The following is a 15775-nucleotide window of genomic DNA, read 5'->3' on the forward strand; positions in this document are numbered from 1 at the left end:
TGGTGGGAAAGATAGGTAGACGGTGCTGTGGTGGGGCACGCGTGAGGAGCACAGCATTAGGGGGCGAGGTGCCCACCCAGCTGGGGGGGTTTCACATATGGTTTTCTGCAGAGACAATGTCCAGGACAACGTGGTAGAGCGCAGAGGAATGGGTGAGAAAAGAAGTGTATTCCAGGAAGGAACGAATGGGCAGGCCTTGAAGTGAGACAGCACACATAGGGGACACTCTCATGGGGTGTGTTCGTAGGTTAGAACTGGAGTGAAGGTGAGCAATAAAGGGGAATTGTTACGTGTATGTTACATGTATGTGATGCCTTCCTGTAGGAGCTGAATTGCAGTGTAGTGTAATAGTATCAGGGATTGAAGGAAAGCTGTTTTTCACAGAATAATAGGAGCTATGAAAGGTAGAGGAATTAAGAGAATTAATTAGGAAAATCATTATTTTGCAATAACTAAAATAGTTGATTCCTGGGATTGTCAGTGGATACTGAACCCATTAGGTGAAAGTTGATGCGCGTCGGTCTTTGGTTACTGTGCTGCAATAACAAGTTACCTGACAGCCCCGGCTTACTGGCTTAAAACAATCATTTATTTTGTCCACAGAATCTGTGGGTCAGAAATTAAGCCAAGGCGTAATCTGCTTATATCTGATTCACGTTCTCTGGGGTCTCATGTAGGAGACTCAGTGTCTGAGTGTGATTTGACAGCTTTAGCTGACATCATTTGGAGATGTCATCATTCAGTGTGTGAGGGCTGGCACTGGTCGTTGCCCCTCATTTGGGCTGTTGCTTGGAGCCCCTGGATGTATTTGAGCTTTTTTATAGCTTGGTAGCTCAAGGTACGTGGGCTTCTTCCGTTGCATTTCAGGGAAATGAGTGTCCCAACCAACAAGGCAGAAGCTACATCAGCTTTCGTGGCCTCCTCTCATAAGTCCTGCACATAGCTTTTCACTGCCTCCTAACTGGGTACGAGCAAGTCACAGGTTGGCTCAATTCTATGGGAAGGGGGCATAGACCCCAACCACTCCATGGGAGAAGAATTTGCGGTCATGTTTAAAGGCCACTACAATGCAGAAGTGGTCGTTTGCATGGTGACAGAGTGTCACTTTTCAGATTACTTGATACCTGAAAGGGAAACACAGCTTTGTAGAGGAGGGGTCAGCAGACACTGCCTTGACCCACGTGATCACTGCAGATGTGGCCAGCAGATGCCCTGCGCCTCCTGAGGTTGTGTGGTATGCTGCACCAAAAACACCAGAACAGCCCGAGCCCAGGAGCTCTGCCTCCTGTTGGATGTGAACAGTTGACGGAACATCAGCGTCATGCTGCCACTCTGTGACCGTGATGGGTCATGACAAAATGAAGGCCCCTCCGTAATCATGTCTGAATGCAAAGCATGAGCATTGTCCAAACCACACAAATGACCAAACATGCCCATGCCTGGCTGCCCCTTCGTTTCCAGCTGCAGTTTTATTAGCCTCAGTCTGTCCTGTCTTCTGGAAAGATTTATTAAAATATGCAATTATAGATTACCAGGACTTTTCTAACGGGCTTCCCTGGTGGCTCAGACAGTAAATCATTTGCCTACAATGCAGGAGATCTGGGTTTGGTCCCTGCGTTGGGAAGATCCCCTGGAGGAGGGCACAGCAACCCACTCCAGTATTCTTGCTTGAAGAAGCCCATGGATAGAGGAGCCTGGTGGGCTTCTTTTCTAAATAGCATCTGGAATAAAGCAAAGCCCTGCTTCCTTAAATTCTCCTCAAATCACTTCACACAAGCCAGAGAACATATTTTCTAACATCTTACTCAGGGCTCCAAGTCCTCCACACTTGTCTGTTCTCCCTCACCGCATTGAGTAGTGATGCAGCTTGTTCGCCTGTACATGTGTTCTTGGTGGTCTTAATGGTGTCTGACTTCTCGACCTTGGCGGAGTAGTTGAAATTACTCAGTTTCAAGAACGCTTGTATGTTGTGACCCATCTGTTTCACTTTTCAGAAGTCTTGCAAAGAAATATTTACACGTGTGCAGGAGACATGAGCAGGGTTGTTCTGCTATCATGTGATTTTTGTGATGTCAGAAAACTTAGAAGCAAGCCAGATGTCCATCAGTAGAAAATGACTAAATAAAATCTGATATATCTTTCCTTTTGAATTCAGTGCAGCAGTTAAAAAGAAGTCAAGCTGTGTGTTTCATTTTTTGCTTTTGTTTTGGTGAATGTTTTAATATAGTTAGCTCTCAGATACATTTTTGAGTACAGGATAGATACAAGTTGCCGACAGCATGATATCCTTAATATTCTGGATAAAATCCAAAGTTTGAAGCAACAGCTTGGTTTTGTTCATCCCTGACTCTAAGCAGTTCTGTGGGAGGTTGGGCTCTTCTGGAATTCTAGCAGAGGAGCTAGTGTGGTGTGTTTTGTTTTGTGGGAAAGAACTGCAGAGCAGAGGATTTGAAAGAGCTGGAACCGCGGTATCCTGTGCTCCTCCCCAGGGGAGCGTTAACTTCACTTGGGTGCCTTCTGGACTCCCACAGGCCACGAGAGAGCTGAGCTGGTGGGTTGAAGCTTCTCTGCCAGGAGCCTGGAAGGATAGAGAAAAAGCAGAAAGGCTTTCTCCATGTTCTCATTCGCAAGCATTGGCTTGCTACCCCAGAGGTCTTAATGAGCTAAAAGATCCTTTTGCAGCCCTGTAGGATATTCTCAGTCTGAGCCTCTGAGCCACGCTGAGCCTACAGAAAAAAGTAACAACTGTTGTATGTAAGGAGGGGTCCAGCAGCCACAGAAAGAAAAGGCCCAGTGACGGGGAACTGCTTGCAGAGTGTGAGCATCCAAACAGAAGATAAAAACACAGGTGATTAAGATATGTGTGAATGCACACACAGCAGCATCCATAAACAGTGAAATTGTCATGGTGTTTTATAGCATGGATTTCAAACAAATTCAGTAAATGAATTAAAAATGTGACCAGACACCATTAAGGCTCAGACTGGAGGTCTTGGAAGACCAATGCACGGTGCACAACTGAAGAGCAGGCAATTGAGGGGAGAAGAGGTGGAGGATACAGCCAGGAGACAATACACTCAGAAAAAGGGTTCTACAGTGCGAAAATACGAGGCCACATTGAAACAGAAGTAGACATTCTTAAATGAAGAAAAGAACTAATCTGTAGGTTGAAGGAGCTTATCAGATTTGGTGAAATGGAAATTGATGAGGAAAACACATATTTGGGTACATCTTGGTAAAATTTCTGAGTTAAATCACAAGCTCCAAAAAGAACCATACTGGCAATGGACTTTGTAGCACTGAAACTGTAGAAGGTAGAAAGGTGTTTGGAGACCACTAAGATAAAAGGGACAAAAACCATGCTTCCTGTACCCAGACAAAATGTCATTCAGTCATTCGTCTGTCAAGATAGAGTGGTGTTTGAGGTTATGCGAGAATTCAGTGCATGCCTCAGCCTCCCACCCCATTTTGAAGATGTTTTGGGAAGCCAGCCAACCAAACTGGAAAATCAGAACAGTATGAGCAAAATCCATGTAAAATAGGTAGTATGTATTTCCTGTGGAACATAACATGTATAGACATTGGTTGGTGCCTAGGGAAACCAATGTAGAAGATGATTAGCAGATGTTAGCTGTGGTTACTGCTGGTGTTGGGGCGGGGTCAGGATTTGGGCTGGTGGTCACAGAGGACTCCAGCCATCCCTGAAAGGTTTCAGTTTTATGTAAGAATAGATTTAAATGTTATGTGATACTTTAAAAAAATACACATAGATATTTTAAGATAAACAGAGAACAGATTATGAAAGACTTTGTGTGCCATATTTAGGGTTGTAAGCAGGGAAGGCTCTTTAAATGATCTGATTTGCACTTTTAAGAGCTCCCTTGGGTGGTGGGAGTGGCAGTCGCTCTGGCGGCTGGTGGAGAGTGGGGGTGGGCAGGAACCTCCGTGTGGCAGTGGGGGCGCTAGCAGCAGATCAGCAGAGGTGCCAGTGCACCGACTCAAAGCGCTCTGCGCCCTCGGGATGGCTTGTTTAGGTCAGACAGGGCTTCCCTGTCCAGACCAAGAGAGCAGCCCAAGAATGGTGTGATGAAATAAAAGCAGGGCACTGTTTTATTTATTTGCTTGTTGAGATCGCCACTAAAGTAAACACTTTTCTTAGTTCTCTTGGGAAAATAATGTAGATTTTTTTGGTGGCGGGGGAAGATAATAAGAATGAGTTTTGGTAGAAGCATTGAACTTTCCTGAATTTTCTTCCAGTGTATTTATTACTCTTCCATAAAATTGTTACTGATCCAACAGAACTTGTGTTTTGAAGTAAATAATGCAAAAAAAATTGTATAGCCTCTGTGTTGGGTTTATTGCTAAAAACAAAACCTGTTAAATGATTTTTATTCCCTAGGACTGGGCACTTGGAGTCCTGCATGCCAAAATCATTGCAGCTATAACACTGATGGGTCCTCAGTGGTGGCTGAAAACTGTAATTGAGCAGGTAAGCAAGTTTGACTCATGGGGCCTTTATTTTCCACGTTCCCACTTCTCTTTTAAGTTTTCTACATTTTCCTTAATGAGGATATATAATTTTTTCTTTTCTTTTTTTTTTTAAGGAGAAAAGGCCCTTTTTACTCTTATCATCAACTACTCTTAAAACTTCCCTTACCTAAGTTAACTGGTAGCTTAAAGTACCTAGAAGCCTGAGCAAAAGTAAAGGCAGAATTTAGCAAGCGTGCTTTTCTTTTTTTTTAAGAGCAGGGATTCAGGTTTGTAAACCTGTAGTAGAGAAAAGAGGTCATTGTGCAAGGCAATAAAGAAAAAGGCAGGAAAAGAATAGATTTAAAAAATAGTTATTCTGGCTATGTAGCACCTAAGACAGTTTTGTGTTATGGAACTATCAGATAATTTGGTCACTGTGGTGCTAACCTTGAAAGAGATAGATTGTGCTTCCATACTTTGATAATAAGGCTAGGAAGTAGGAGAATTCATTGTAGGAAGACTTCTTCCAAAATAATCAATGTAGTAAATTTTGGTACTTCTTTTAAGTTTAGTTTCCTAGACATGTACTTACAAACAACCTACTTGTCCTTAGGGCAGCACCAAGTTAATAAGATGTTACAGTTTTGTAGCACTAAAGGTACACGTCCTTTTGATGTATAGGAAATAGTTCTCAGTTCAGTATGCACAAAAAATAGTCCCAAAATTCCTGTACCTGGAGATTTGTGGGGCCGGGAAGAGCCATTGTATGTGTTTGCATGTGTCTCTCAAGAGAGGGCCGATTCTGAAGTGAGACAGATTGTGGGGTGCCTGGCAGCACATCCATTCACTGTAGGGGTACAGACCAGTCCAATTCAGAGGTTCTAGGTGAGACCCTGAGTCTCTTGGAGGTTAAGCACTAGTTACAACTGGAGGCTGTGAAACACTGTTGATCTTCATGACGTTTTCTCTCTGATGCATTCTTTCTCATCCATGTGTCTAAGTCTTTAAAATGATTAAGAAGCAATGAGATGCCTTGCTGCATTAATTTAAATGCATCTGGTTAAAAGGACTTTGAGGGGGTCAGAGGAGGCTGTTTGTCATTCACATTCTGATGCTCTAGCCCGTGTCTGAGGGATCCAGAGCTTGGAGTGAGTTGCACCGCACTGTATGACCATGGGCCAGGAGAGGCTGAAGCGTTGGGGAAACGCAGCGCTCTTCAGTTTTGTCCCCTTCTGCACACCATGTTTATTTTCCATTATTCCCAGGATCTCCCCACTGCCATACATTCTTTCCTCTGCAGTACTACTTGGTAGAACTTTCTAGATAAAATGATGGAAATATTTTAGAAATTCTTGAATTAAAAAAAAATTCCCTGTAGCATTCTTTCATATTGAATTGTTACATAAAATATGTTTTGATTTGTTCAAATTTTGTTTATAATTAGCTTTTTAGAAACATGCTTCCTGTTTATAATGTTTTCTTATATTCAGATAAAATGAATGTAATATTGAGTAATAACACGGCTTACTCTTACACAATTTATATATAAAGTTACTTCCAGTTATGTGCTCTTCAACTAATGTTATGGATGCCACCTGGTGTTGTATAGCACAAAGCTAGTATAACTGTTATTCTTGATTAGATCCTACTATTTCATCTCTTAGCAGAGTTAACTACAAAGTGTTAGGAAGTAAATGCGTTTCTTTTAAAAATTGTGGACACCACACCTACGTTCCAGAACTTGCTTTGACTTCTGAAAAAAAGGGCCACCTTGAATCCATTTGGGCTGGTAGATCTAGCTCCCCGTGGCTTGACTGCAGTAGAGTTTGCCCTGTTAGCCTGGAGGAATTTGTCTTGTATCTTGGCTCTCCCCCTCCCGCTGTGTTTCAGGTTTACGCAAATGGCATCCGGAACATTGACCTTCAGTACATCGTTCGGAAGCTGGCAGCGCCAGTGATCTCTGTGCTCTTGCTTTCCCTGTGTGTACCTTACGTCATCGCGTCCGGCATCGTTCCTTTACTCGGTGGGTTTATCCACATCAGTACCTTCTTCTCCCTTCCAAGATGAGGTTACCTGGCTCCAAATGCTTTATTGTAAATATAAATCCAGCTAAAACAGTGATTTTCAAAGACTGTTTTTTTTAGATTTTATTAGTCAGGGCAAGATAAGGATAATAAAACTCTTTGTCACAGTTTTTTCCTCTAGGCAGGTAAGAAAGTATTGACACATAAAAAATCTTCTTTAGCATAAAAGAAAAACCAAAGAGGAAATACTCATTTGTGACACTTTAACATGTGAACAGCATCTTAGTAGTTACATGCTGAACAATCCTCACACGACCTTAAAGCCAGCACATGTTCAATAATATAGACAGTTTTCCCCTCCAGGTCTTTTTCTTCTACTGAGCTCCCGCTCACAGTTACCCCCATTATCATCCAACAAGTTGCATAAATCAGAGACCGTGAAGGTCTTACATGTCACCTGAGGCTCTTTGCTCTTCAGACTCAGCTGGCCTCGGGGCCCTGCTGATCTGGGTTCTCTCATCTCTGAGCCCGTGCCTGCCCCCTGTTGAGACAGAGAGAGGCTGTCACCGCAACCTCACCTGTCTCCTCTCTGGGTTTCCCTGCTCAGAACCCTCTCCCACTAACTCATTCTCCACACTGCAGCCACGATGACCTTTCAGAAGAACAAGTCTTATTGTTCATGACCTTTTGGTGAACATCCTTTCTTTGGTTGCTCTGTGGCCTTCAGAGCACAGTCTAGCTCCTGGGGTAGTTCACGAGGTTCCTCCTCTGGCTAGGGCTGGCCCCAGGCACTCCTGGCCTCACTCTAGGTCCTACAGATGAGTTTCCATTAAGCTCCCCTTCCGAAAGGATGTATTTTCATTTCACTGTCTTTCTGCATACACTATATATATACTTGAGTTCTTTTTTTTGGTTTTACAGGTGTTACTGCGGAAATGCAAAATTTGGTCCATCGGCGCATTTATCCATTTTTGCTGATGGTTGTGGTGTTGATGGGAATCTTGTCCTTCCAGGTCCGCCAGTTTAAGCGCCTTTATGAACATATTAAAAATGACAAGTAAGTCCAGACTTTATTGGTCTATCTGCCCTTGTTAAAATGTCGCATATCTTAACTATTGTTTCTGATGTGATAAATCACAGGAGGGAAAAGTGCTCAGATTCTGGATGTATCTTGAGGTAGAATGAACAGGATTTGCTAACAGGTCGGGTGTAGAAAGTGAAAAAGAGAGAGTTATTAAGGACTTGGCTTGGGTCAAGCAATTAAAAATACGGAATTATCACTGACAGATGAAAAAGACTGAAACTCGTTTGGGGAGGTAGATTTTTTTAATGTCCATTTGAAATACTTTTTAGTCTGTTTTCAAATGTCTTGGTCTGGCAATGTATTAAGTAGTTTAAGATAAAAAAATAAGAAACCTAAAGAGAAAAAAACAGAAGCCTACACTGGGAGCTAGCAGTGCTGCCTAAGCCCTTCCTGTAGCCGCAGGCCAGCGGGTTACTCTGCCTGTTGCTGAGAGGAGAGGTGAAGGTTACTTGAAAGTGTTGTGCCGCCCTCTGTTTTGAGGAAACGCTGCTACCTGCCCTCCGAGAAACTGAGGACAGTCGACAGAAACACCTTCGGGGGTAACAGCCCTTTGACCCTCTGTGTCCTCCTGGAAGGCGGCGTCCTCTTCTGCTTTAACGGTGTCTCACAGAGGAAGAGCGTCTGTCACTCTCCGTCCTCGTCTGCCCGGGAGAGTCCCGGTTTACGTGTGCCGCCTTCGTGTCTGCGTTAGCAGCTGCCCCCGTTTAGTTGTGAGAGCCAGCTTTGGACAACAGATTATTCAGTCAGCTTGTTACTCTGAGGACTCTTACTTAAGAGTAACTTTTTAAAGAGTGAAACCTAGAGTGTTCAGGGCTTCTCCAAATCATGTACTGATGCTGATAAACACTAGACCTTTTAGGGAGTCAGAGTGTAAGTTCTGTCAACCAGGAAAGAAGGGGGAGGGCAATTTCAGTGCTGAAAGTCAGTTTTTCTCACCTCCCCTGTCTTGGCAGCCCAGTAACGCACAGGAGACATAGCCTTGGGAGCTGCCCGCGGCCCAGCGCACTCTGTTGTCATTCCCCTCTGTCTCTCCGTGCAGGAAGCCATTGAACTGCAGGCTCCACGGAGGCCACATCCTGTTCGCCAGTGTATATCCACAGAGCGTCTCTCAGGGCGTGGTCCCTGGGAGGCGCCGAGTGTGCCTGTGTGCATGGGGGGTGAGGGTACCAGGACTGCCTGCGGGCTCAGAGTCTCCTTTTTCTGCCCCTACTTTTTGGGTCCTGGGCAAGTTCACTTTGCTTTTCTCTCTGTGCTTGAAATCTTGATATGGTTTGAACTTCAGGTATGTGTCAGGAAGTGCCCTGTCTAGGTTGCCATTGTCTGACATATTTACAAAAATCCTCACGGTTTTAAAAAATGCTGTTTGGTTGGGAAATAGTGGGATAAGGAATGGTTATCTTCAGAAAGAATATCAGGAGGACAAAAAGAAAAGGGATTAAACAGTGAGCTCATGACAAAGAAGCCATAGGATTAGTGGAATGTTTTTAAGCTCCTTGGCATAAACTGCCAGAGTACCTCATGCAGCATATGTGTTGGCAGAAGAGTGATAAATGAAAGTCAGGGTGGAGAAAGTCATGGTGAGAAAGAAAAGCTGCTGGGTCCTGAGTCCTCAGCACGTGCCTCCATTCCCCAGGCTTTTGCATGCTTGCTGTAGGTTGCAGCAGTGCCCAGAGCCCTGTCACAGGCTGGCTTCCCTCTCCACTCTCACACAGTCACGTAAAGTCCTGCTGGGCACTTCGTGATCTGTGTTGCTGACTCCAAGCGGGTGCACTTGTTCCCGACCCCTGCCCCAGCTTGTTGCCATCAGCTTTGCACCCACTCTTCTCCTGGGGTCAGCCTCCAAGAGAGGCACGTTCCTGCTCCTCCTCCCCAGCCCCTGCGGTTGTTACAGGGACACTGTCCCTGGTAGGGGACCCCCGCCTTGTCACTCCAACCGCAGGAACTTCATCTCCGTCTCTGCAGCCCTGCTCCATCTGTTGTCACCTCCCTGCCACCACATGGCACAGGTTATGGACAGTTAGCCTTCCTTCTTGGACCATAAGCTCCTACCTTCTGTCAGTCCCTTGCACACACTCACTTCTCTGTTTGACCTCCCTTAAAACTTTGTCCTTTGATTTCTCCTTTTCTTTAGAGCTAGAGCTTTTCAGAGTTTGACTCTCCTTCCTACCCAGCTTTCTGGTGATATTTCCAGTCCATTTCTTAAGATCTGTCCACTTACCTGTTTTGTAAAATATGATCTGTAAGACATAAATCCCCTGAGTAAGTTTACTTGACCTTACCTACCTCTGGCCTCCAGGGTTCAGTTTCTGAGGGCCTCTGGCCTGTGGACCAGAGTGTATTCTCCATCGCACAGCATCTGAGGCCACTAACCTGTGCATCTCTGTCTCCCATAAGCCCCATAGCTTGCTATGAAATGCCTGCTTTTGTGCTGGTGGTCATTCTAGCCCCCCCATTCTACCTCCCGAAGTATTGAAGGGTTCTAAGAGGGAGTGAAGTGATCTGATTTACATTTTAAAAAGTGTATCACTGGCTACCCCGAGGAAGAATGTTTTAGTAAGGAAGATGACAGAAGAGAGTAATCACCCTGTTTTTACAACCCAGGTACCTTGTGGGCCAACGCCTCGTGAACTATGAACGGAAATCTGGCAAACAAGGCACATCACCACCACCTCCACAGTCGTCCCAAGAATAAAGTGGTTGTCTCAACTCCCTTGACCTTCCCCTTGCCTTTCCGTGTCCTTCTTTGTGGACTTCTCTCTCTGGAGATTTCCCGGTGATCTCTCAGCGTTGTTTCTGAGTTAGGTGTCTGACTTACGTGCTCAGCGCTCAGCGAGCAGCAGCGAGACTCTGCCGCCCTTGCGTCTTCTGACATCACTGCTGTCCGAGGTCTGTACATGTGTAAATAGAAGTTCCTGGATACCCTAGAGCCCTGGATTAAACAGAATGTGCATTGTACATCTTTAAACAAAATGTATATTAATTTATTAAATCTAGTTGTCACTTTATTTTGGACCTGCTGTGATCTTGACAGGAAATGTGCCACAGAGCTATAGTACAGAGGCAAAACTTTTGAATGACGTCTTTTGGAGCACAGTGTCCTGGTGTTCCTAGCAGTTCATTTTAAGTGAACTGTGTGTTGTGTGTGTCTTGGCTGTTCAGACCTTACCGAGAACATAAAAGGAAACAAGCAGAAATCAACAGTGGAGTGTCTGTGGTAGGAAAACATGAACTTGTGCTTCACTGTCAATCGTTTTTGGAAGTTATTTTGTATAACACCAAAGCTGTTGTACATTTTCTACTGCCTGATTTTTTTTCATATGTCTGTGTTTGTAATATTGTATAGTATCTTGTGCTAGGTGAAGAAATTATTTTTAATTTTGATAATTTAATATTCCTAGTGATCAGCATCGGGAGTTGGGGTTTTGTGCTTGTTAGGGGCATGTCTATACTTAAGAGGAAAAACAAAACTCCAAAAGAAGTTTTTCTCCCAATTCCCCTTTCCCACACACAAGCTGTCCTTTTGGCAGCAGTGGCCAGGAGTCATTCAAGATCATAAATCTTAAGAAAATAACATCACCAGTGATCCTGCATCTTCCTGGAATAAGGACACACTGAAAGGTCTGTCCAGTGTAGCTGGGGTTTGTGGTCTTAGGTTGACAGCATTAGATGTGGGCTTAGATTAGAGGAGACTGGCCTGAACCCCAGGTCCCGCTGGTGAGCACGTCACTGGGTGAGGATTAGGGCCAGTGCTTTTCTCCAAAGTTTCTGAAGCTTTTTGTTTACAGAATAAAACTATCAATAAAACCAACTTGATTTTATTTGACCAGGAGGAAGCTGGCCGCGCTGGCCTTTGAACATAGGAGTGCAGAGTGTATTTCATTGGAAGCGTGCTGTAAAATCTCAAAAGGCAGAGCACTTAGAGACTTGGTTTTCCCGTATAACCAAAGCTTCAAGCGAGAAATGGAGAGAGAGGGGATGGTCAGGCCGGTGATCCCAGTGTTTGATAGTGATGGTATATTGTAAGGGGAGTGTTTGTTTTATGAATGATAACTTAGAAGTTCTGAGAAAATGGTCAGCATAGGTCTTAAGAAACCATAAAAGAGTTTCCATATAGTATTAAAACCCATAGGCCTAAACCCAAGGATTTTTAAAGTATGAGAGTCAGCCAAACATAAGCTACCAAAATCAGAAGCACCAGGCTCTGATTGTTTCATATTTCAGCAGTTTTTCCTAAAGTGGTGAGTGAGAACTTCAAAAACTTCAGTATCAAAGAAGAAAGAGCTTGACATAGGACTCAGTGTTAACAGTTCCCACACTTTGTAGTGGCCCTTTCTCACATCTGAAATAAGGTCTTTGCTAGCCCTACCCTCACTTAGAAATTTAGTCCTACTGTAAAAATTAGGAGCATTTTTTTAAACATAATGCCACTTGTTATGGTGTATGTCTACATAAATTGTTCTCTTTGGGGGAAAAAGTATCAAATTGGGCATTTAACTTTGATTATGTTAATTTTGTTTCTTTTTAAATTTTCCAAGAATTTGTAGATCTTGATACAGAGTTATTGGAACACGTTTATCTGTTTTGCCAGAAAGAGATCTAGATAGATACCACAATAGATAAAAATTGTTACTCTACAAATTTTAAATGACTCTTAAGAGATATTTTGTAAAAAAAGAAAAAAAAGAATGGCCAAAAAGTTGCCCTCATTTCACTGGCAGGTAACTTCGCCTTATCTTACTTAAGGATTTCCCCTGGGTTTCATTTGTGCTCTGTCCTGTTGTTTTCAATGAGGTGAATACTCTCATGAAGAAAGCATCAGCTGGCATACTATTTACTTGGGTAGCATCAAGATTTTATTATTAACTAATAGTATTATAAATGTTTAAACTTCTAGTTCAGAAAGTGCTAGTATTGCTACCCTTTTTCATGTAGAATTAAAAAAAAAATAGTCTAGCTCTGCTTCATTTTACATTGGGCTGAAACTGTCTTCAAGGAAGTTCATTAGGAAAGACCCTTTTGCTTTATTTTTCCTGTTTATAAATTGAAGACAAATCAACATTTGGGGTTAGTTTTACATGACCAGTTATCAAATGGTCACAGTTGAAGTGTGCAGTTGTTCATTATTAGCAAATTATGTTTGATTTTTAAACTACTATTAAGTACTAATAGTTGAGATGAAAGCTGAAGAAAAAAATGCCAATGTGAAGTTTGTGTATAGCTAGCCTTAAAAAAGCTCCATGTTTTTAGGTGATTTTTTTTCCTGTTAGTTCTCTGGAAAAACAATGGAGATTGGACATCTCAATTCCAGATGTAAATGAAAAGTAATTTTTATTTCAACATTTAATATAACTGTTATTACTGTGGATTCTTGTCTTGTGTTTTTTCTTTCCCTTATTCAAGTACTAGAGAATAACTTTTTCTCGGATGATTTGATCCTAGATGGTATGTCCTTTCTGTATTGGCAAAATGCTACTATTAAAGTGTAATTCTTGAATTTAGGTTGAATTAATGACTTTTTAAAACACACACACCCTTACTCACTCATTTACTTACTCTGAAGAATGTTGCACCAGCATAAGAACATTGGCAGTTTTAAAATGTTCAAGTGAGCTACTTAGTCTCATTTTCAGGACTGAACATTTTAAGCTCTCTACTTTGATAAATTTTTTATATTGTAAAATTAAATGATTGTGTTTAAAATACTCCTTAAGAATGTTACCTGTTCAGTCGCCTTCAAGAAGAAAACAAATGTCTTAGCACAGAGGTACTAGGAGCAACCTCACTTGTGGAGATTCTCTAACTTCCTTGTGTCTCCTTCATTAATGTGCCCTGCAGTCAGATGTTTTTCCTTTCCGTCCATTACTGCCCTCTGTCATTTTTTAAAAACAGCCATCATGAGTAAATAAGGGCTGCTTTCAGATGATCCCCAACAATATCTTGGGCATTTAATGCAACATGAAGATAGGATACATCTGTTTTCATTCCCATCTGTTTTGTATGAGTGCCTCATTTTGTAGTCACGAAATTAGTACCTTAAATGAAAATGTAATGACCATAGGGCCTAGAAATGACTGTTGTAGAAGCTCAATAAATAGAACATTTACGTAGTTGGGATGTCAGTTTTCTACTAAACACAGATACACAGACCAACTTTATGTGTACATATTCTAAAGTGCTCCCTTTTTTATGTGGTCCTTTGTTGCCTTCTGAGTTGAGAGAACAAAATTGAATAAAAATGTTAGTTGTAGCCTAGCTTTTTGGTTCGTTTATTTTTGCTTTGTGGCATGGTTGCTTCAGAATTACAGAAATGTGCATTATTAGTTGTCAGAGGCAGATAATCCAGACTGTTAAAAATATAATAATTATGGAAGAGAAAACTCAAATTACATATGATTATAGTCCCTCCATTCTGTTTTAAGGGTGAATTTAAAAGTATAGTTGCAGAAGTTGCACCCTCCCTCCCTCCTTGCCTCTCCCTCCACTGTGATTAACAGACCATCCTCACCAGGAAGAGCGAAGCCCAGCTCTGCGCCTTCATTGCAGGTCCCAGCATGAAGCTTCCCCAGGTGGGCTCTTAGTGGAGATTTCTGGATGGAATGAAGCCAGTCAAGTCCACCTCACATACTGATCATGTGTATCGGAGAAAAAGAAAGGACTGCAGTGAGGGTTACTAAAGTACCCGTTGTGACAAGATTCCTTTTTTTCTAGGTTCAGGTTGTTTTTTTTTTTTCTGATTTAAAAAAAAAAAAAATCAAGTGTATCTGTATTTTAAATGCAGTAGTGGTAGGTGAAATGCTATTTGACCCACAGGGTATGTATAAGCTGTGAAGTTGAAATTTCACAGCAAAGGATGTCGTGCGGTGAATCTCAGTAAGTGGTCATCAGTTCCCTCCCCCCACTGTGCGACTTGCAGCCACTCTTGTTGAAGTGGAACCCACATCACAAGTGCCGTAAGGGTCTGAGGAGGTAACACTCACCCCCAGCCCACCCTCATTTACTGTGGTGTCTGTTTTGTTTCCAGCACTGTACTTAGTACTATAGCAGAATGAAGTAGGGGATCTGCCTTCAAGGAGCCCAGTTAGAATGGAAAAGAACAGGAAAAAATGAGCAAAGCGTTCTCTTACAGTTGTGAATAAAATGCCAGGAGGAACACCTGGGGACCCACCTGGGTAAGTCTGTGACAAGTTGACTGCACCCTTTGTTCTGTTGCGTGTAGGTAGCACCCCTGCTCCCACACACCCACAACTCCTCTTTCACCCTCGTGCAGTCGACTGCTGCTCAGACCCACGTGGCACCGCGGCTGTCCATATTCAACACCTAGTAACCCACTGTACGTTGTCTAAGCATCATCTTTTTGAAATTTCTTCCTTTACCTATATGTGTAACAGTGCCCCAGCCTTTCTGCTCCTCCATGTTTGTTCTGTAACTTTAGGACAAGATGCTTCATACCCGGGAGCCCCATTCATTCACTCATTGGTTCTTTGTTTAAATTGATCAGTCCCTTCTGCCAGCTGCACAAATCCAACATGTGATGGAACATAATAGAGTCCAGAAATAGACCTACACACGTGGTCTGCTGGTTTTTGACAAAGGTGCAAAAGTGAACAGGTGGTGCTAGAGTAATTGGACATCCAGATGCAAGATTAAAAATTGATCCCTGTCTCAACATTTGCAAACAGTAACTTTTCAGTCCTAAATGTAAAACCCTAAACTGTGTAACTTCTAGAAGACAAAGGGGAAACTTCATCCTTGGGTTACAACCCCAAAAGCACAAAGAATTTGATGAATTGGGCTTTATCAAAGTTGAGGACGTCTGCTCTTTGAAATACACTGTTTAGAGGACAAGAAGACAAGTCATGGCGTGGCAGAAAATATTTGTGAAACATTTCTGATAAAGGAAAGTGCATTTGGAGTAAAGAAGTCTCTCAACTCAGCAGTAAAATGTATTTGCCTATTTTAAAAATGGGCAAAATACTTAACTAAAGAGGCTATATAGATGACAAGTCAGCACATGAGATGTTCAACAGAATTAGCCATAAGTAAAATGCACGGTTAGATAGTATCATGGACTCAATGGACATGAGCAAACTCTGGGAGATAGTGGAGGACGGGGAAGCCTGGCAGGCTGCAGTCCGTGGGGTCTGCAGAGACGCAACTGAGTGACTGAAGAACAAAGTGCAAATTAAAGCCACAGTGA

At 42.7% G+C, this 15775-nt stretch overlaps 1 protein-coding gene across 1 annotated transcript in view; it reads left to right on the top strand.

Annotated features, from left to right (window-relative positions):
* Nucleotides 1-13830, top strand: part of MARCHF6 (membrane associated ring-CH-type finger 6) — a 101114-nt gene extending 87284 nt beyond the window's left edge. Inside the window, exons 23-26 of the mRNA XM_043489241.1 lie at nucleotides 4400-4489; nucleotides 6361-6493; nucleotides 7416-7551; nucleotides 10180-13830. Coding sequence (XP_043345176.1) covers nucleotides 4400-4489; nucleotides 6361-6493; nucleotides 7416-7551; nucleotides 10180-10270 — 450 coding nt within the window. The 3' untranslated portion in view covers nucleotides 10271-13830. The remainder of the gene's footprint in view (nucleotides 1-4399; nucleotides 4490-6360; nucleotides 6494-7415; nucleotides 7552-10179) is intronic.
* Nucleotides 13831-15775: the final 1945 nt, after the last annotated feature.

The sequence above is a fragment of the Cervus canadensis genome, chromosome 16 (assembly GCF_019320065.1).
Source record: "Cervus canadensis isolate Bull #8, Minnesota chromosome 16, ASM1932006v1, whole genome shotgun sequence".
Taxonomy (NCBI): Eukaryota; Metazoa; Chordata; class Mammalia; order Artiodactyla; family Cervidae; genus Cervus; species Cervus canadensis.